This window comes from Oncorhynchus gorbuscha, linkage group LG15, assembly GCF_021184085.1.
Source record: "Oncorhynchus gorbuscha isolate QuinsamMale2020 ecotype Even-year linkage group LG15, OgorEven_v1.0, whole genome shotgun sequence".
NCBI lineage: Eukaryota > Metazoa > Chordata > Actinopteri > Salmoniformes > Salmonidae > Oncorhynchus > Oncorhynchus gorbuscha.
The window spans coordinates 19,272,761-19,294,336 of NC_060187.1; the positions used below are offsets into that span (position 1 = coordinate 19,272,761).

Genomic DNA, 21,576 nt, shown 5'->3' on the forward strand with positions numbered 1-21,576 from the left:
CGTATTGGTCACCAATTCATCCCACACATTAAGCCAACATATATTTTAGTGTAATTTGTAGACTAGAGATAAAGGGAAATTATACAATGAAAGTTAGAAAATAAACCAACATGATATATTATAAAACCCATATGGATTTATGCAACAGCTTTAGTATGAGTAGGCTATGATATCCCCCAATGTCCATAAACTGCATATTTGAGGAACCATAGGAAAGGACATTGAGAAATCATGGCTCTAAACAGATGGGGAAAAAAACCTAGGAACTAGTGGATGTAAGTAAAAGTCATTTTTTTCCCCCAGCTTTTTAAAACTACTGTAATTGTACTGTGATTTACACAGTGGTATATAGACCCCCCCCCCCCCAACCCGAGTTAGTGTCTTCCTTGCAAAGCATTACACCTTAATAAAACAGTTATAAAGGCATTCAGTGTGTGCCGATGCATTTTAATCATCATAAAAATATGTTTCATCCTTATCCAGTCAATACAAATGCAAGGGTTCCCTTTAGAGGTTTTTATTCTCGAAGCAGAGGACCCATGGGTACTCTTATAGCAAAAGTAGTAGTTTATCAGTTGTTCGTCCACTATCTACAGAACCTACTGGCACATCAGCTATTAGTAGATAAACAGCTGAGGCTGCATCCCAAATGGCACAATACTCCCTACATAGTATTGTGACCAGAGGGCTCTGGTCAAGAGTAGTGCACTCTATAGGGAATAGGTTGCCATTTGAGACAACCTGAGTGTCATTGGTTGAATTTCTGTGGCCACTGCAAAGGCATATTTCACAAGACTGCATAGTATTTCTCTCAGGAGGTCCTTGTAACCCAAAAGTCCCCGGTTTCATTCTCCTGGACAAATACACGTAACATAAACAGTTGTAGTATTTGTCGACAGACTGTTTTATTTGTTTCTGATTTTTCTTCACTGATCATTTGGACAACTCACAATTTGACATCTTTAGAGTTTCTGAATGTGAGGGGACATTTGGCCCATAGACTTGCCCAACACTGGCTGAGAGTTTCCCTTTATAAGGGTGGAGACTTCGCTAGTACATTTTCGAATAAGTCGGCTCCAAGAACTCGATCAAGCATCTGACACAATTATGCAAGATGTTACTTCTGCCAAGATTACATTCACTAGACAGTGCAGAGGCAAAATGTTTTAAATTAATGGGTACAACTTGAATTTGTCCAATAGGAGGAACTGATTATTAGCATTTTCTGACTGTTAGAATTTGCATACTCCTGACCCGTTTGGGCCAAATTATCATTACTGTTTTGATTCATGATGTGCACTGTTCTGAATATCACAGATACTAATGTAACAAATATACATAACCACTCGTTGTCTACATCCCAAATGGCACCATATACCCTACAAAGTCCACTACTTTTGAACAGCACCCTATCTACTCTGGTCAAAAGTAGTACACTATATATGGAATAGGGTGCCATTTGGAACATAACCATCATGTCCACTCTATATATTGCCTTTCAATTGGCAACTTTCGGGTATTCATCTTCTGCCCTCTGAATACAGTAGTGTTATTCTGATCAACCCATCCCTCCCTCCTCTTCAGGGGGGAAACATCCTGCCAGTTCATTAGTCAGTGTGTGCTGTTGTCCCGCCCACAAGAAGTGTGTGGGCTGTTCTGATTGGTGTTGTTGAAGTGGGTACAGAAAGAAGGGGCTGAGCTCTATGGCGAGGGCGGAGCGCACCAAGCCGACGCCCCCCAGGCGCTCAGAGCAGGGGTGGTAGACACGCCCAGTCCCAGGATGCATGTAGAGAGACTTTGGACGGAACTTGACGGCCAGCTTGTCACCACCCCAACAGAACGACAGTAGCTCTGGGGCTCCTCCTGTCCCCACATCTGTCAACATACCCCCAGCGGTCTCTGTCCCTGTACCGGTAGAACAGACAGATAGTTTGTCCTAGCTTCCGCTTTCTCTTTGGGGTTTATACAGGGTTAATGGAAAAGCACTTTGTGACAACTGATGATGTAAAATGGCTTTATAAATAAATGTGATTGATTGGTTGATTGATTGACTGACTGATTGGTTGATTGACTATACCCCCAGCGGCGGGCATCAAGTGGGTGAACACCAGCGGACGGTCGTCACAGCGCAGGAAGTTTCTCTCGCGGCCACACAGGGACAGGAAGGGGAAGTCATCCTGGTACCGCCCACTCTCGTTCCTACGGAGACGAGTGAAGAAGAACACCAGGAAGTGCTTATCTGAAAACAGAGAGAGAAAGAGAGAGGGGGGGGGAATAAAAACACAACCACTGCATAAAACACAATAAGAGTTCATTCTTACTATAAATCAAGTTACACTAACTACACTTAGCCTAGATAACACTGCTCCTGCTCTCAAAATACACTACATGACCAAACGTATGTGGACACCTGCTCGTCAAACATCTCATTCCAAAATCATGGGCATTAATATGGAGTTGGTTCCCCCTTTCATGCAATAACAGCATCCACTCTTCTGTGAAGGCTTTCTACTAGATGTTAGAACATTGCTGCAGGGACTTGCTTCCATTCAGCCACAAGAGCATTAGTGAGGTCGGGCACTGATGTTGGGCAATTAGACCTGGCTTGCAGTCAGCGTTCCAATTCATTCCAAAGGTGTTTGATGGGGTTGAGGTCAGGGCTCTGTGCAGGCCAGTCAAGTTCTTCCACAATGATCTCAACAAACCATTTATGTATGGACCTTGCTTTGTGTACAGGGGCATTGTCATGCTGAAACAGGAAAGGGCCTTCCCCAAACCGTTGCCACAAAGTTGGAAGCACAGAATCGCCTAGAACGTCATTGTATGCTGTAGCGTAAGATTTTCTCTACTAAGGGGTCTAGCCCGAACCATGAAAAACAGCCCCAGACCATTATTCCCCCTGCACCAAACTTTACAGTTGGCACTATGCATTTGGGCATCCGCCAAATCCAGATTTGTCCTTTGGACTGCCAGATATTGAAGAGTGATTCATCACTCCAGAGAACGCATTTCCGCTGCTCCAGAGTCCAATGGCGGCAAGCTGTACACCACTCCAGCCGACGCTTGGCATTGGCCATGGTGATCTCAGGCTTGTGTGCGGCTGCTCGGCCATAGAAACCCATTTCATGAAGCTCCCGACTAACAGTTCTGCTGACGTTGCTACCAGAGGCAGTTTGGAACTCGGTAGTGAGTGTTGTAACCGAGGACAGACGATTTTTACGCTCTACCCGCTTCAGCACTCTGCGGGTGCGTTCTGTGAGCTTGTGTGGCCTACCATTTCACAGCTGAGATGGTGTTGCTCCTAGACATTTCCACTTCACAATAACAGCACTTACAGTTTACCGGGGCAGCTCGAGCAGGGCAGAAATTTGAAGAACTGAGTTGTTGGAAAGGTGGCATCCTATGACGGTGCCACGTTGAAAGTGACTGAGCTCTTCAGTAAGTCCATTCTACTGGGAATAGTTGTCTATGGAGATTGCATGGACGTGTGCTCAAATTTATACACCTCTCAGCAACGGGTGTGGCTGAAATAGTCGAATTCACTAATTTGAAGGGTTGCCCACATACTTTTTACAAAGCACGTAGAGGTCTGTCATTTTTATCATAGGTACACTTCAACTGTGAGAGATGGAATCTAAAAAAAATCCAGAAAATCACATTGCATGATTTTTAAGTAATTCATTTGCATTTTATTGCATGACATAAGTATTTGATCACCTACCAACCAGTAAGAATTCCAGCTCTCACAGACCTGTTAGTTTTTCTTTAAGAAGCCCTCCTGTTCTACACTCATTACCTGTATTAACAGCACCCGTTTGAACTCGTTACCTGTATAAAAGACATCTGTCCACACACTCAATCAAACAGACTCCAACCTCTCCACAATGGCCAAGACCAGAGAGGGTGTAAGAACATCAGGGATAAAATTGTAGACCTGCACAAGGCTGGGATGGGCTACAGGACAATAGGCAAGCAGCTTGGTGAGAAGGCAACAACTGTTGGCCCAATTATTAGAAAATGGAAGAACTTCAAGATGACGGTCAATCACCCTTGTTCTGGGGCTCCATGCAAGATCTCTCCTCGAGGGGCATCAATGATCATGAGGAAGGTGAGGGATCAGCCCAGAACTACACGGCAGGACCTGGTCAATGACCTGGAGAGAGCTGGGACCACAGTCTCAAAGAAAACCATTAGTAACACACTACGCCGTCATGGATTAAAATCCTGCAGCGCACGCAAGGTCCCCCTGCTGAAGCCAGCGCATGTCCAGGCCCGTCTGAAGTTTGCCAATGACCATCTGGATGATCCAGAGGAGGAATGGGAGAAGGTCATGTGGTCTGATGAGACAAAAATAGAGCTTTTTGGTCTAAACTCCACTCGCCGTGTTTGGAGGAAGAAGGATGAATATAACCCTAAGGACACCATCCCAACCGTGAAGCACGGAGGTGGAAACATCATTCTTTGGGGATGCTTTTCTGCAAAGGGGACAGGATGACTGCACCATATTGAGGGGAGGATCAATGGGGCCATGTATCGTGAGATCTTGGCCAACAACCTCCTTCCCTCAGTAAGAGCATTGAAGATGGGTCGTGGCTGGGTCGTCCAGCATGACAACGACCTTGAAACACACAGCCAGGGCAACTAAGGAGTGGCTCCGTAAGAAGCCTCAAGGTCCTGGAGTGGCCTAGCTTGGAGTCATTAAAACTTGTTTTTCAACCACTCCACAAATTTCTTGTTAACAAACCATAGTTTTGGCAAGTCGGTTAGGACATCTACTTTGTGCATGACACAAGTCATTTTTCAAACAACTGTTTTCAGACATATTTCACTTATAATTAACTGTATCACAATTCCAAGTATAAACACCATGGGAACACGCAGCCGTCATACTGCTCAGGAAGGAGACGATTCTGTCTGACGATTCTGTCTCCTAGAGATTAGACCTGTAATTTTCATCATAGGTACACTTCAACTATGACAGACAAAATGAGAAAAAAATCCAGAAAATCACATTGTAGGATTTTTAATGAATTTATTTGCTAATTATGGTGGAAAATAATAAGTATTTTCATATTTTTAAGTGGGAGAACTTGCACAATTGGTGGCTGGCTAAATATTTTTTTGCCCCACTGTATATTTAATGTGTGGCATGTCTATATAATACGTGGGCATGTCTATATAATACGTGTGGCATGTATATATAGTATGTGCAGCATGTATATATAGTATGTGCAGCATGTCTTTACAGTATGTGCAGCATGTATATATAGTATGTGCAGCATGTATATATAGTATGTCTTTATAGTATGTGCATGTATATATAGTATGTGCAGCATGTATATATAGTATGTGCAGCATGTCTTTACAGTATGTGCAGCATGTATATATAATATGTGCAGCATGTGTTTACAGTATGTGCAGCATGTATATATAATATGTGCAGCATGTCTTTACAGTATGTGCAGCATGTATATATAATATGTGCAGCATGTCTTTACAGTGTATATATAGTATGTGCATGTATATATAATATGTGCAGCATGTCTTTACAGTGTATGTCTATAGTATGTGCAGCATGTATATATAATATGTGCAGCATGTATATATAGTATGTGCAGCATGTATATATAATATGTGCAGCATGTATATATAATATGTGCAGCATGTATATATAATATGTGCAGCATGTATATATAGTATGTGCAGCATGTATATATAGTATGTGCAGCATGTCTTTATAGTATGTGCAGCATGTCTTTATAGTATGTGCAGCATGTATGCCTGAAAGCTGTACAACAGATGCAACAGTTTATCCACATTTATAAATGCATCCCAAATGGCACCCTATTCCATACATACAGTCGTGCACAAATATTGTGTCCTCGTCAGAATTAGTGCACTACCATTAGCATGCTCCGTGTTTTGCTGACTAAGATTGCAGAACATAGAGTACAGGTTCTGTCCTTTAACCCTAAGTGTACACTAAATCACCTCCATATGTTCTCTAGGTGGGAGCTGAACGCCAAACACAGGGGCTGTTGTGGGAAGCAGGCAACCAACCCCCACACACACAGTCTTACAGTAATGCTTGGCACATGACATACGACTATACTGAGGCTCAGCTTGTGTAGTAGCAGGGATAATCATGTTTACTACAGAATATGAAGACTGAATAATGAAGGTCACCACAGCATCTCATATATAACCACGGGCAGAGATGATAAGATAACCGACAGGTTGTCTAAATCCATGTCAATGTAACTTCTGTAAGAGCGTCATTTTTACATCTGGAAAGAGGTCACTAGACTGCTGTGTGTGTGTGTGTACTTTAAATACCTTTGAAACACGTGACAAAGTTTTTCACTTTAGTGTCATCAAGGAACAGCTGTGGTAAAAACAGAAGTTTAGTTAGCTGATCACTGCAACGAAACAATTCACTATTTAGTTGTATTTTTTTGTGTAAGACATTCACCTGCCCTTGGTGGTCAATGTAGTAGAAGTATTCCCGAATGCGCGGTTCGGGGCTCTGGCCTTGTATGTAGGTGACGTTAGTACGTGTACCAAACTGGGTTACAAAACGCACTACACTGAGGTACCGCAACACCCTCTGCCCACTGTTGACAACCACAGCCCCGCACAACATACTGAAACGACCCGGGAGAACGATTGGACTTTTGTTCAACTATGATCAGTGTCCTCCGTGCAGCGTCAAAAATATGGCACATACAACCGATGTACAGACTTCAAACGTGAGTGGAAATATTTTAGTTGACCTGTCTGTATCCAACTGATAACGAGATATTATGAAGGGTTGGTAGCTTACTACCGGAAGCGCAGCTTTCTATGGCGGTCGGACAAATCCCTTTCATAAAGCCAGCTTACTGCCACCAAGTGGATACATTTAGATATACACCTAATACATTTTTACAAAAATACCTACTGTACTTTCAGGAACTAAGTATATGTTCTTCATTTTCTCCCGAGCCTTTAAATATGTAAATTTACAAATGCATACTGCTGGTTTTATTGCGAGAAAATAGACAATTTAAATATATGCTATTGAAAAAGTATTTATTACAGGACCCACAAGTGCATAATTGTCCTACAGGCCTAAGTGAACTCCCTGGCTCTATTCCATGAAGATTAGTCTACACAGCATGGCTACATGAATACCAAAAAGGCCAACTTCATATCACCAATAAATCTAATGATAAGAGTCATACTTTTAATATAACACTATACAGGCAATTCAGTGATAACAGTGGCGTAGTGTGCCCTTAAACAAATCTTGACAATAATCATTGAAATTCAACCGCACGGTAGGCCTATGCATACAAACGACCTCATCTTCTCATAAAAGACATTCCAAGGGTTGAATTAATGGAGAGTCAAAGCAACATTCTGGACATCCAATCAGAAGCTTCTTTCGCGGAGATGGGACGAAGTAGACAAAGCGGCCGATTCAGACGTACTGGTCATTGCTTGGTCAGAGACAAATTCCGTGTTAAAAACAACTGAAAACTCGGAAAAAAACGACTGAAAAATAGATTTGAACGGTCATCAATCTCGGAATTCCAACTCGGGCCACTTGCTGGAGCTCCGACTTTACAACCTGAAGATCATGATTTGACCTCGTTTTTCCCCGAGTTCCCAGTTGTTTTCAACGCGGCAAGAGTCCCCAAGGCTGTCATTGTCAACAACCATCATAAACACACTGCTGACGAGACGCCATTCTACTTTACTGTCTCCTCCATAGACATTAAAACTCTCATCATACATTTTCTTTCTCCTCCACCTGTCTTATTTGAGCGAGAGGTTTCCGCCTTTACTTCTTCTCTGGTGGGTGGAGTCGGTCACCTGAACCACAAGGTAGGACATATTTCTTCGGTGAGCGAACTGTGATCTCCACAAAAATGTTTACATTTTCGGATTCATAGTTCACCAAGCGGAATCACCTCAACTGCCAGTAAGTTTTTGTTTTTCGATTGATATAGCATATAGCCTTGTGGTAGTTTCTCCCTTTATGGTAGTTTGGTTAATTACAGTTGAAACTGTTCACAGTTCAGAGCGTAAATGGCTGTGGTCTCCGAGAATCATACGTTGTTGAGACTTATGAAATGTTTTTACTTTCATGCCTAATCAGAATCACAGGCTACAGCCATTCTATTTCACGCATTTTCTTTTTACACACTGTGATTTACCACTGTGGTACTGTGTTCAAAGGTCGGGGTTGTATGGCGCGTTTATGACATTTGGTGACACATTGGGTGTTTTTCCGTGCAGTTATGAGCCAGCCCCACAGAGGGCAAAGGGGGAGAAACGGTGGTCTCCACGAGCATCGGGAACACAGGCCACGACGGGAGCTGCAGCACAACTCTAGACAACCATCAAGCGACAGGTGTGTTCACACGCAGTCACTAGGCATCTATGGTGACAGACTGCATGATGTAGCCTGTCTGCCACCCCTAAGCTGGTTGTAGGAGAGAAGCACTTCAACCCTCTCTCTCCCCCTCAGGTCCTCTTCTCAGCCTCCATATTACAGGGACTCCACACCCCCTCTTAAACATGTGCGGCACCGAGAAGCCCCAGAAGAGGATTATAATGGGTCCAAATGCACCAATATCTGTTCTAGGAGAGGTATGTAATGTTAGTGTCTTAGATTGGGACAGAGAGTAGAGAGAGAAACAATTGGGTGGAGAAAGTGAGTCACAATAGACAGTCGTCATATCTGTGACGAGGAAGTAATTGCCTGTGTGGTTAGCTGAACACTGCATCACACACAAACACAGTCAGTCATAGTGTCAGGATTTAGTTTCCCTCTCTTCACCTAAACTACGCCTACACCCGCCCAGCGATACTACTACCCCTGGACATACTTCTCCCTCTCCTAATACTGGTCAGACCGGTTCTCACCCAGGCTAGTAGTAAAACTGCATTTTACTCACGTTGCTGTTTTAAAACACACACACACCACCTGTTGCTTTGATTTGAGCTGAGAAATGTGATCAGTTGATTATGGGATAAATATAAAGGAAGTCACACTAATTATGCTCCCAAACATTTAATGAAGATAGCCCAATTGGTAAAAGACCAAGTCCATATTATGGCAAGAACAGCTCAAATAAACAAAGAGAAATGACAGTCCATCATTACTTTAAGACATGAATGTCAGTCAATCTGGAAAAGTGCAGTCGCAAAAACCATCAAGCTCTATGGCTCTAATGAGGACCACCGCAGGGAAGGAAGACCCAGTTCTCTGCTGCAGAGGATACGTTCATTAGTTACCAGCCTCAGAAATTGCAGCCCAAATAAATGCTTCGGAGTTCAAGTAACAGTCATCTCAGCATCAACTGTTCAGAGGAGACTCAGGCCTTCATGGTCAAATTGCTGCAAAGAAACCACTACTAAAGGACACCAATAAGAAGAGACTTGCTTGGGCCAAGAAACATGAGCAATGGACATGAGACCGGTAGAAATCTGTCCAAATTTGAGATTTTTGGTGTCTGTGAGATGCAGAGTAGGTGAATGGATGATCTTTGCATCTGTCGTTCCCACTGTGAGGCATAGAGGAGGTGGTGTGATGGTTCTTTGCTGGTGACACTCAGTTATTTATTTAAAATGTAGGGAACACTTAACCAGCATGGCTACCACAGCATTCTGCAGCGATACACCATCCCATCTGGTTTGCGCTTAGTGGGACTATCAATTGTTTTTCAACAGGACAATGACCCAAAACACACCTCCAGGCTGTGTAAGGGCTATTTGACCAAGGAGGGTGATAAAATGCTGCATCAGATGACCTGGCCTCCACAATCATCTGAACTCAACCCAATTGAGATGGTTTGGGATGAGTTGGACCGCAGAGTGAAGGAAACAAGTGTTCAGCATATGTAAGAACTCCTTCAAGACTGTTGGAAAAGTATTCCAGGTGAAGCTGGTTGAGAGAATGCCAAGCGTGTGCAAAGCTATCAAGGCAAAGGGTGGCTACTTTGAAGAATCTCAAATCTAAAACATATTGTGTTTTAACACTTTTTGGTTACTACATGATTCCATATGTGTTACTTAAGTTTGTCTTCACTATTATTCTACAATCTAGAAAAGAAAAACCCTTGAATGAGTTGGTGTCAACTTTTGACTGGTGCTGTACATGTGACTAAATAAAACTCTAATCTGTAGGTATGGTGTTGATCTGTTCAGTCCTGACCAATGCCCTGGTCCTGATCTGTGTGGTGGCAGCTCAGATGGTGGTGTCAGGCATGTCTGCTATGGGTGGCCTGGCGGGAGGCAGCTTCAACCTTAACACTAACATCCCCTTCGAGGGCCAAGAGCTGCAACAGGTACAAGACAGAAACAAGTGTTGTGTCCCAAATACTACCCTATTCCTTATATGGTCCACTACTTTTTGAAGGTTCTGGTCAAAAGTAGTGCACTATATAGGGAATAGGGTATCATTTGGGATGTAATCATGGATTTCAAAGATCCTTTGTCATAACACGGTACATTGTATCATAGCATCTACACTAGACAGTTGTCTACATTCCCTGTTATGAAGACCCCACTCTAACACGGTACATTGTATCATAGCATCTACACTAGACAGTTGTCTACATTCCCTGTTATGAAGACCCCACTCTAACACGGTACATTGTATCATAGCATCTACACTAGACAGTTGTCTACATTCCCTGTTATGAAGACCCCACTCTAACACCGTACTTGATTGCAGGTGAGAGACCTGGACATGCAGTACAGCCAGATGAGAGCTCCGGGAATCTACGGGGGCGTGGCATTTGCGCTAGTCTTCGGTGTTGTCTCCCTCTTGTTCGTAGTCTCTGGGAACAAGCCCGCTCACCTGCTGGGCCAGAAGCTACTGATGGGAGCATTGGTGTTCCAGGGTTTGGGAGCAGTACTCTACGTGGTGGCTGTGGGGTTGTACCTCCACTTTGTCATCCAGGTAAACAGTACAGATGTGTGTAAGAGAAGGGAGAGGCTCTATGCACGTTCAGGTTTAACCTGGATGAACTGTGATGTGGGAGGAGCAGACGCGGCCGTGGCTTTGTTTGGGCTGATCACTGCGATACTCTACACTGCCGGTACAGTGCTTACGTTCCACACGGTGCGCTGGGTCAGGGGCTACCTGAAGGATCGCAGGCTACACGAGGAGAGAGATAGACGACCCCCTACTGCCAGTTCCCACCCCCATAGGGCACCACTACGGTCTGATACCGCTCTGTGACGGAGATGCAGGTTGGGCCTCAAATAGCTCCCTATTCTCTATAGAGTACATTACTTTTGATCAGGGCCCATAGGGCTCTGGTCACAATAAATAGATTGTAGGAAATCGGTTGCCATTTGGGACGACACCACAGATGAAACCCGGAAGGGACCAAAGTGCTTTTTCACTCGATCCCTTTTCATTAAAACTGTCTGTCCATTTGACAGTAATGGGACTTGCAACTACCCACTGGGCAAAGATGTCAGTTCAACATCTAGTTTTGATTTACTTTTGAGTTGTCAACAGTTAAATCAACAAAAATGTGAACCATTTAGGTTTAAAGTAGGGTGGAAAAAAGGCATCTCTAACTTTTTGCAAATCCAGTAAGTTTGATGTTGATTCCAATATCATCACCTTGAATGTTTTGTTGAAATGACATGGAAAACAATGTTGATTCACCCAGTTTGCTCCCTAAACTTCTGTAAAGCATGGATTTGATATTAATTCCTTTTTAACTGCAACATGAATGACCCACTGATCTCACAGACAGATCTTGTTATTCATCAATAAAACTTTTGTATGTATGCATGTGTGTATATAGAGGTTGCATGTAAATAAACCTTTACATTTATCTGCCACTCAAGCTGGATTATTTTGTATTTTCTAGTAAAACTCAAACCTTTACAATACATGCCATGATGCCACCATGTCAGACTGGCTAACATTTCAGGTGTGATACAGTACATCAGTTATCCTGCTCCATATAACCACTCCACCCCCCCCCCCCCCAGTCCTGTCTCTCACTTTGAAGGTTGACACTGACTGAACAACAAATCACCTGGCATAATAAATAACCATTATTTGTAGATCAGCCAATTTACCCATGATACATTACGGTTTTGATGCTCTCGAACACGGCCACCATCTCTCCGGCAGTGTCCCCAGGCAGCATAGCTATGACAATACAATGGATCTTCTCTACACTGATGTCACAATGAATCACTCAGAATTTTTTGTGCGTTCAAAACAGAAAATACGAGCTCAAGATGTAGGTAAAGGCTCCACCCCCCCCCCCCCCCCCCCCCGAAGTCTGAGAATACAGAGTCCCAGTTGTTTTGAACGCTGCAATTCTGCTGTGAAGTAACAATCTGTCTTTAGGATATCATACACAACATTCTGCAATGTCAGGTAATGGTGACTGGAACAATGGTATCACAATTGCACCTGCAGCCTTGACCTCAATGGAATATGATATTGAGTGGAGTTAGTTACATCACCGTGGTTACATCACAGACATTCTAAGCAGTGTGGTAGTAATAATAAATCATACATTTTAGTTTTAAGCTCTTTTTCAAGACACCCAATGTCACTTTACAGTGATTGCACTGCAGTCTTCTTTTCACAAACACCATCACTGCAGCCCCTTCCTATGGTTCGTACGAGGCTATCCCCTTCCCACCTCTCACAAAACAAGCTAACAACCGTAGGATTATTTGAAAATGTAGATTTATTATAGAAAAAGTAGCTTTCCTGTGTGATTAGCTTAGATAGAACAATGCCTTTGTTGGAGTTCATTAGATCACATAGGCCCCACACATTCATTGAGCTGCGTAATAACAGTATCCCCCCCCCTTTCCAGTGTTCTCCCCAGTCCTTATACTTCTACCTATGCCTCCCCATCCATCTCTCCATCCCTCCTTTCCTCAGACATCTGTCTGTGTCAACAATCTTCTGAAATAAAAAGTATTTTCTCTTAGAGAAGATTAGTACACGTCAATTATTAGGTCACACTTGAGTATGCAACTCCTAGGATTTAGTTTATCTCTCAGTATCAGTCTACTTTAGAGGCCTACAGGCAACCATACACAGTCTGTGTCCCAAATAGCAACCAATTCCCTATATAGTGAACTACTTTTGACCAGGGCTCTGCAATAGGGAACAGGGTGCCATTAGGGAGGGAGCCACAGTCAGGCTGCCTTGCTGGCTGGCAGAAAGAAAACAGCTCTCTAGCAATAATAGTTCAGTCAGTCTAGCAGAATGTATCATTCAGCTTTATAATAGTTCAGTCAGTCTAGCAGAATATATCATTCAGCTTTATAATAGTTCAGTCAGTCTAGCATTCAGAATGTATCAGAATGTATCAGCTTTATAATAGTTCAGTCTAGCAGAATATATCATTCAGCTTTATAATAGTTCAGTCTCTAGCAGAATGTATCATTCAGCTTTATAATAGTTCAGTGAGTCATTCAGCTTTATAATAGTTCAGTCAGTCTAGCAGAATGTATCATTCAGCTTTATAATAGTTCAGTCAGTCATTCAGCTTTATAATAGTTCAGTCAGTCTAACAGAATGTATCATTCAGCTTTATAATAGTTCAGTCAGTCTAGCAGAATATATCATTCAGCTTTATAATAGTTCAGTCAGTCTAGCAGAATGTATCATCCAGCTTTATAATTAGTTCAAATAAAAGTCTCTGCATAAAAAAAGTGCTTAATCAATTCCTTCATTCATCACAAAATATGATAAAAAATTAATTAATTAACTTGAACATTGTGAAGCAAGTAAATAAAGCCTGTGTTTATAAAAATGCCTTGTATTTCCTGGGGTCATATAGTTAGGAATATAAAATGATAACATAATAAAACAAGTATTGCTGGCCATTAGCAGGTATGAGGCATCTTCAGGAGGGTCGGTGTGTTTCGGGAGGGACTGTGCATGTTTCCCCCGTAACTCCTCAACCTCTGATCCCATTCATTAGGATATTGAACAGCGTGTCATTTGGGACACACCCATACAGGAACTCATCTCCAGACATTCTAGAAATCGGCGTAGCAGGGATTCTTCACAGGTGCGGTCTAATGTGCTGTGAAGGGGTTGTAACAGAACGGTCTGGTGAGCTAGAAGGGCGTGACGTAGTATTCTGCTGCAGGCGGTGACTGGGGGTGTGTCTGGTGGCCCTGGGGGTGTGTCTGACTCTGCTCCTGTTGTTGTTTCATGATCTCCCGGATCTCCTCCTCCAGCTCGGGAGGAATGACGAGCTTGTCGTCAGGGTCCGGCTGGGCCGGAGCGTTGAAGTAACCTCCTTGCTTCCTGACGGGAGCGTCGCCCACCTCCTCTATCACATCCTGGCTCTGCCCCTGACACGCCACCGAGCCATTACCCCGCCCCTTACGCCCCAGAGTCCCACCCAGAGTCCTACTGGCCGAGCTAGAGCCTGAGCCCGCACCTAACTGCGCCTCTCCACCAATCACACACAACCCTGCTCCAGTCTCTCCAGGCCCCACCTCCTGTTCCTGAACAGTGTGTTTGGGTGTTACAGTGTCTGTCTCTACAGCCCTCAGCTCCTCTTCTACTACAGGGTCAGGGCTAGTCTCAGGGTCAGGGCTGGGCTGATAGTAAGGAAACGGATGAGGGGGTGACGAGGGTGGGGTGGGGGCTGACTGGCAGGAGGGTGGAGGTAAAGGCTCAGGCTGCTGTGTGACAGAGGTGTTAGGGTGTGTGTGGGGGTCAGGGTTGGGGTGTGTGTGCGGGTCAGGGCTGGGGTGTATGTGCGGGTCGGGGTGTGGGTCAGGGTGTGTGTGGGGTATTGGTATAGAGCTGGCCCGTGCTCTCAGACAGTGTATGTCAGCCTCTACCTCCACTCTGCTCCCATTAGAGAACACTCCAGCTATAGGCTCCTCATCCTCACTGTCCAGCCCATTGTCAGACAGAGCCCCCGAGTACTGCCTCTGAAACGATGCTCTTCCACCTCCATACACCCCCACTCCCCGCCCCAGCACCCCCCCGCGACCCCCTAGGACCACGCCCTTCTCCATCTGATTGGCTGGCTCGTCCGACGACGCCGTCGACCCCACCTCACTGCTCATCTCCGACGTGCTGACCTCACTGCTGACCTCACTTCCCGTCCCCATCGCCGGAGGCGGTAATGGTAGAGTTCCATCTGCTGAGCCGTAGCCGGGGTGGTGGTGTGTGTTACCAGCAGTGTGGGTGTGTTGGGTTTCCAGGCCGGGGCTGGGTGGGGGTGGTGGGGGCTCACAGCAGCAGCATTCTTCAGTGATACTCAGCTGCACCACCACAGCACACAGACTGTCAGGACAGCCGTAGCCCTGCGCCAGCGTACACAGCTTCTTGGCTGCTGCTAGGGAGTCTGGGACATTACGCACTGCCTCCACTGCCTCGCAGGTGGACATGGTATCCCACAAGCCCCGGCTGGCCAGGATGAAGAACTCATCCTGCGGGGTGAGGGTTACCGTGGAGACGTGGGGTTGTGGGGTCACGGCGGGACACAGGAAGGAGTAGCCCATGATCCTGGTGGAGTCCGTCACTCCGTTCACTTTGTTGTCCTGAGGGGAGGGGGGGGGGTTAGGACCTCTCAACAGACTCACAGACAGACAAAGACATACAAACAGTACAGTGTGTGTGTACCTCTGTGATGATAGCATGGTGTTGGCGTGCTCTTTGGTACTCTGACTGCTGTCTGACGGTGTGTGTGGTGGAGAGAGGGAGGGCCTTGCCATCACGACACAGAACTGCTTGACACCTTCCCACGTTAGCCGCTGTCACCGTGAAACAGCCCCCGCCGCCACGGTCGCTTGGGGCAACGAGGCCATGACGGATGTGGCAGAGGGCCGCGGACCCTCCCAGCCTCTGTCCTGCCGTGCCCAACTTCCTGTTATAACAACAACATGAGATGAACAGGAGTTCTTGTGTGTGCGCATATGTTTGAGAAAGAAACTGTGTGTGCATCTGGGAGAGAGACCATGTGTGTACCTCTGCATGGTGAGGAAGGTGTTGGTCATATAGTCCTCTTGGTTCTTGCTCTTGTGCAGTTCCTCGGCCAGCACGTCTCCCATGGTGCATTGCAGCAGGTAGGGCACCTCAACGTTCCGGTCTCCGTCAAACACCCCGTACAGAGCCTCCCTGCTTCCACGGAAACTGTCCAACGCCAGGGCTGCTACACACAGCCTGAGAAACACAAACATGTTAGGAATAACACACACACTGCTGCTATTCTGAAAAGAGAGGCTATCCAGAGTTAGACCAACAGAGGACTGATGGATGGAGAGAGAGAGAGATAGAAAGTGTCATGTTTACTGTTCATTTCTGAGCGAGAAAGAGAGAAAGGGAGAGATACAGAGACAGAGTATGTACTGACTTGTTGTTGACCCCAGAGGCCTCTGTGTATCCGTGGCTCCAGACTGCAGGCTCCCCGGGCCCCTCACTGCCACACAAAGAGGAGGGCGATGGGTCCACACGGAAACACTTAATGTTACTGCAGGAGGGAGAGAGAGAAGAAATACATCAGGGAGTTTAAAAATACATCGGGCAAATAACACAAATGTCTAGCAACCCTTCTTAACACCCGACCGCTTAACCTGGAAACCAGCCGCACCAATGTGTCAGAGGAAACATTTCAACTGACGACCGAAGTCAGCCTGCAGGCGCCTAGCCCGCCACAAGGAGTCGCTAGAGCGCGATAAGCCAAGTAAAGCAATATCATACGTTTTGCAAATTAGTAATATATTGTACGTTTTGAAAATTTGAAATATACAATAAGAATCGTAATTTGTAACATATCATTCGAAATGGGTGGTGGACATCCACAAATGAATACATACCATACACAATGTAACATATCATACTAAATGGAGTGTCCCTGACTTACATCCAGAATAATCCAAAATGCTCTGATACCAGGTTGGTGTGCACATGCATTATGGTGTGTGTGCATTTGACTCTGTGTGTTGTTACTTGAGCAGTTCGAGGCTCCGGTGGTCCAGGTTGAGGCGAGGGTTGCCTGTCAGGTCTAGCTCCTGTAGTTTAGCAGGCAGAGACTCTGGGAGGACTACCTCACACAACTCATTACAGCTCAGATCCACACACTGCAGAAGGGAGAGAGAGAGAGTGAGACCGAGAGGTCAAAGACACGCTGGCCAAGATCATATGTCAGGGTTATTAATAGTGTGTGTGTTTTCACAGCAATCTCATTAGGGGATTAGGGGATATATTTAGGAGATTACAGAGGTTGTGTCCCCAATGGCAGAACCCTATAGACCATGGTTATTCAAATTCCGGAACCTGCTGGTTGTCTGTTCCAACTGATAATTAATTGCACCCACCTGGTGTCCAAGGTCTAAATCAGTCCATGGTTGGAGGGGAACAATGCAAAAAGGAGAGTAACTGGTTTCAAGGTCTAGAGTTGAGTTTGAGGGAACATAGACACATGTCAAAAGGCACTATATTGGGAATAGGGCGTAATTTGGGACAAATCCAGAGAAGGGCCTGATATACCCTGGCCTCCATACTTTTCCCTGGTTAATGTGACAGACCCTGGACACTGCTAAACAGGACCATGTCAACCTCAACCATGAAGTCAGAGTATCAGGAGAGAGTGTGTGTTGTGTCTGTCCTACCCTCGTGTCTTGAAGCTGGAGGACCTCAGGGAAGACAGTGATGTTGTTGGAGTGGGTGAGAGTGTGTGTTGTGTCTGTCCTACCCTCGTGTCTTGAAGCTGGAGGACCTCAGGGAAGACAGTGATGTTGTTGGAGTGGGCAGAGAGTGTGTGGTGTCTGTCCTACCTTCATGTCTTGATGCTGGAGGACCTCAGGGAAGACAGTGATGTTGTTGGAGTGGGCAGAGAGTGTGTGGTGTCTGTCCTACCTTCATGTCTTGATGCTGGAGGACCTCAGGGAAGACAGTGATGTTGTTGGAGTGGGCAGAGAGTGTGTGGTGTCTGTCCTGGAGGACCTTCATGATGTCTTGACCTTCATGTCTTGGAGGACCTCAGGGAAGACAGTGATGTTGTTGGAGTGGGCAGAGAGTGTGTGTTGTGTCTGTCCTACCTTCATGTCTTGAAGCTGGAGGACCTCAGGGAAGACAGTGATGTTGTTGGAGTGGGCAGAGAGTGTGTTGTGTCTGTCCTACTTTCATTTCATGAAGCTGGAGGACCTCAGGGAAGACAGTGATGTTGTTGGAGTGGGCAGAGAGTGTGTGTTGTGTCTGTCCTACCTTCATGTCTTGAAGCTGGAGGACCTCAGGGAAGACAGTGATGTTGTTGGAGTGGGCAGAGAGTGTGTGCATGTGCCTGCAGCTCAGGATTGTGGTGGGCACCGCTCTCAGCCTGTTCCCACTGAGGTCCAGTTCCTCCAGCTGCTCCAACCGAGCCATCTTACTGCAGTGGCAGTGAGAGAGGGATTTAGATGTTTAGAAAACCTTTATTGGCACCATTTAACTACTGTACATAAATAGCAAACTAAAGTGAAATTAAGTAAAATGTTACTCCATAGCAGTGAAGTTAAAACCAGCCCCACTCCCAAAAAGAGAGAGAGACAGAGAGGGGGTGAGAAAAATAAGGGTTTCAAACGTGTGTACACGACAAGTAAGAAGACAGTAAAAGAGAGAGTGTGTGTGTGTGCGCGACATGCTCACGCGTCTGTCCCAGTGTGTGTGTGTGTGTGTGTGTGTGTGTGTGTGTGTGTGTGTGTGTGTGTGTGTGTGTGTGTGTGTGTGTGTGTGTGTGTGTGTGTGTGTGTGTGTGTGTGTGTGAGAGAGAGAGACCTGGCTGGGAAGGTCTGTAGCTGGTTGTAGGCCAGGTGCAGCACCCTGAGGTGGGCGTGACCAGTCAGCAGAGGGACACTCTTGTCCGTCAGACTGTTATTGGTCAGATACAGCTCCTGCAGGCTGCTGAAGCCCTCCTCTGATAGGCTGGCTGGAGGGAGGCACTCCAGCTTATTGGCTGATGCGTTCAGGTAGCGCAAGCTGTGAGGAAAACCAACAAACAACATTAGTAAGTAGCTAAAGAAGTAGACAGGGAAGGTGTGTGTGTGTCCCAGTATATGTGTGTGTGTGTGTGTGTGTGTGTGTGTGTGTGTGTGTGTGTGTGTGTGTGTGTGTGTGTGTGTGTGTGTGTGTGTGTGTGTGTGTGTGTGTGTGTGTGTGTGTGTGTGTGTGTGTGTGTGTGTGTGTGTGTGTGTGTGTGTGTGTGTGTGTGTGTGTCCCAGTATCTGTGTGTGTGTGTCCTACTGGTGAATGTGCAATCACTGGAGTATAAACTGGATGAGCTCTGTTCGTTATGTTTAATGTTATGGTTCACCCAGACGTGGCTGAACGACGACATGGATAATATACAGTTGACTACCAGCAAGTCACATGTGCAACCAGAGACATTTTTATAAAAATGTATACAACTCTAGACCAACTTTACTCCTCACACAGAAACACGTAACAAAGAACACCCTCACCCTCCATTTGGAAAATCTGACCATAATTCTTTCCTCCTAAATCATGTTAACAAGCAAAAACTCAAGCAGGAAGTTAAACTACAGGATACGGATGCTAAACTACAGGACTGTTGTGCTAGCACATACTGGAATATGTTCTGGGATTCATACGATGGCAGTGAGGAGTATACCACATCAGTCACTGGTTTCATCAATAAGTGCATCAACGATGTCATTGGAATCCATGGATTACAGGCAACATCCGCACTGAGCTAGAGCTACCACTTTCAAGGAGCAGGACATATTCATAAGAAATCCCACTACGCCCTCTGATGAATCAGCAAAACAGGCAAAATGTCAATACAGCACGAAGACTGAATCCAACTACACCGGCTCTGGTGCTGGTCGGATGTGGCACGGCTTGCAAACTATTATGGATTACAAAGGGAAACCAAGCTGTGAGCTGCCCAGTGATGAGCTAAATGCCCTCTATGCTTGCTTTGAGGCAGGCAACACTGAACCATACATGAGAGCACCAGATGTTCCGGACGACTGTATGATCATGCTCTCCGTAGCCGATTCCCAAGGCTGCAGGGCCAGATGGACTACCAGGACGCGAACTCAGAGTATGCTCTGACCATCGAGCAAGTGTCTTCACTGATATTTTTAACCTCTCCCTGACCGAGTCTGTAATACCTACATGTTTCAAGCAGACCACCTTAGTACCTGTGCCCAAGAACGCCAAGGTAACCTGCGTAAATGACTACCACCATGCAGCACACTTTCACCATGCAGAATTGCTTTGAAAGGCTGGTCATTGCTTACAACACCATCATTCCAGAAACCCTAGACCCTGTCTATCTGTCCCAGTATCTATGCGTGTGTCCCAGTATCTCTGAGTGTGTGTGTGTCCCATTATCTGTGTGTGAATGTGTGTCTGTCCGAGAATGTGTGTATGTTTGTCCCAGTATGTGTGTATGTTTGTCCCAGTATGTATGTATGTATGCATGTATGTGTGTATGTTTGTCCCAGTATGTATGTATGTATGCATGTATGTGTGTATGTCTGTCCCAGTATGTATGTATGTATGTATGTATGTATGTATGTATGTATGTATGTATGTGTGTGTGTGTGTGTGTGTGTGTGTGTGTGTGTGTGTGTGTGTGTGTGTGTGTGTGTGTGTGTGTGTGTGTGTGTGTGTGTGTGTGTGTGTGTGTGTGTGTGTGTGTGTGTGTGTGTGTGTGTGTGTGTGTGTGTGTGTGTGTGTGTGTGTGTGTGTGTCCCAGTATCTCTGTGTGTGTGTGTGTCCCAGTATCTGTGTGTGTGTGTCCCAGTATCTCTGTGTGTGTGTCCCAGTATCTCTGTGTGTCCCAGTATCTCTGTGTGTGTGTCCCAGTATCTCTGTGTGTGTGTCCCAGTATCTCTGTGTGTGTGTGTGTGTGTCCCAGTATCTCTGTGTGTGTGTGTGTGTGTCCCAGTATCTCTGTGTGTGTGTGTGTGTCCCAGTATCTCTGTGTGTGTGTCCCAGTATCTCTGTGTATGTGTGTCCACCAGTATCTGAGTGTGTGTGTCCCATTATCTGTGTGTGTGTGTGTCCCATTATCTGTGTGTGTGTGTGTCCCAGTATCTGTGTGTGTGTGTGTGTCCCAGTATCTGTGTGTGTGTGTGTCCCAGTATCTGTGTGTGTGTGTGTGTCCCAGTATCTGTGTGTGTGTGTGTGTGTCCCAGTATCTGTGTATGTGTGTGTGTGTGTGTGTGTGTGTGTGTGTGTGTGTGTGTGTGTGTGTGTGTGTGTGTGTGTGTGTGTGTGTGTGTGTGTGTGTGTGTGTGTGTGTGTGTGTGTGTGTGTGTGTCTGTCCCAGTGTGTGTGTGTGGAGCCTACCTCTGGGCCTTAATGAAGAGGTTGTGCGGTAGCTCAGTTAGTAGGTTGTGTTGTACATCTAGAACCTCTAGCTGAGATTTCTCCAGCCGCTCAGGTAGTCTACGCAGACTGTTACATCCCACCAGCACTTTACGAAGACTAGCACTGCAGAATAACCTACAGGAGACACACACAATACAGTCAGAGAGAGGAGGAGAGGAGAGGAGAGGAGAGGAGAGGAGAGGAGAGGAGAGGAGAGGAGAGGAGAGGAGAGGAGAGGA

At 45.6% G+C, this 21,576-nt stretch overlaps 3 protein-coding genes across 5 annotated transcripts in view; 1 reads left to right on the top strand and 2 right to left on the bottom strand.

Annotated features, from left to right (window-relative positions):
- Positions 1-431: 431 nt before the first annotated feature.
- Positions 432-7,831, bottom strand: lg15h8orf82 (linkage group 15 C8orf82 homolog). Of its 2 annotated transcripts, none has more exons than XM_046300317.1 (4): positions 6,473-7,831; positions 6,337-6,385; positions 2,057-2,239; positions 432-1,905 (listed from the first exon to the last, which is right to left on the bottom strand). In XM_046300317.1, the coding sequence occupies exons 1-4, from the start codon at positions 6,641-6,643 to the stop codon at positions 1,559-1,561; spliced, it is 750 nt and encodes a 249-aa protein (XP_046156273.1). In that variant the 5' UTR covers positions 6,644-7,831; the 3' UTR covers positions 432-1,558. The 2 variants fall into 2 exon arrangements, with proteins under 2 accessions (XP_046156273.1, XP_046156274.1); XM_046300318.1 differs by having other exon boundaries at positions 2,078-2,239; positions 6,473-7,824.
- Positions 7,439-11,858, top strand: si:ch211-191a24.4 (uncharacterized protein LOC100150331 homolog). 2 transcript variants are annotated; one of them, XM_046300316.1, is made up of 5 exons: positions 7,439-7,869; positions 8,284-8,398; positions 8,516-8,637; positions 10,177-10,337; positions 10,727-11,858. In XM_046300316.1, the coding sequence occupies exons 2-5, from the start codon at positions 8,286-8,288 to the stop codon at positions 11,234-11,236; spliced, it is 906 nt and encodes a 301-aa protein (XP_046156272.1). In that variant the 5' UTR covers positions 7,439-7,869; positions 8,284-8,285; the 3' UTR covers positions 11,237-11,858. The 2 variants fall into 2 exon arrangements, with proteins under 2 accessions (XP_046156272.1, XP_046156271.1); XM_046300315.1 differs by having other exon boundaries at positions 7,441-7,966.
- A 1,675-nt stretch (positions 11,859-13,533) lies between these two features.
- LOC123996704 (PH domain leucine-rich repeat-containing protein phosphatase 1-like) overlaps positions 13,534-21,576 on the bottom strand; it is a 56,961-nt gene continuing 48,918 nt past the window's right edge. Inside the window, exons 10-17 of the mRNA XM_046300319.1 lie at positions 21,317-21,472; positions 18,773-18,973; positions 18,224-18,386; positions 16,967-17,097; positions 16,371-16,487; positions 15,986-16,180; positions 15,641-15,884; positions 13,534-15,558 (exon numbers count right to left, since the gene is read on the bottom strand). Coding sequence (XP_046156275.1) covers positions 14,113-15,558; positions 15,641-15,884; positions 15,986-16,180; positions 16,371-16,487; positions 16,967-17,097; positions 18,224-18,386; positions 18,773-18,973; positions 21,317-21,472 — 2,653 coding nt within the window. The 3' untranslated portion in view covers positions 13,534-14,112. The remainder of the gene's footprint in view (positions 15,559-15,640; positions 15,885-15,985; positions 16,181-16,370; positions 16,488-16,966; positions 17,098-18,223; positions 18,387-18,772; positions 18,974-21,316; positions 21,473-21,576) is intronic.

Bases quoted from the DNA above. Each gene is read 5' to 3' on its own strand.
- lg15h8orf82 (XM_046300317.1), bottom strand. From the start codon at position 6,643: ATGTTGTGCGGGGCTGTGGTTGTCAACAGTGGGCAGAGGGTGTTGCGG. The intron at 2,240-6,336 runs GTATTTAAAGTA...CTCTGTTTTCAG, and splicing joins CTTTGTCACGTGTTTCAAAG to ATAAGCACTTCCTGGTGTTC. The intron at 1,906-2,056 runs GTCAGTCAATCA...CTACCGGTACAG, and splicing joins TATAGTCAATCAACCAATCA to GGACAGAGACCGCTGGGGGT.
- si:ch211-191a24.4 (XM_046300316.1), top strand. From the start codon at position 8,286: ATGAGCCAGCCCCACAGAGGGCAAAGGGGGAGAAACGGTGGTCTCCAC. The intron at 8,638-10,176 runs GTATGTAATGTT...TCTAATCTGTAG, and splicing joins CAATATCTGTTCTAGGAGAG to GTATGGTGTTGATCTGTTCA. The intron at 10,338-10,726 runs GTACAAGACAGA...ACTTGATTGCAG, and splicing joins AGGGCCAAGAGCTGCAACAG to GTGAGAGACCTGGACATGCA.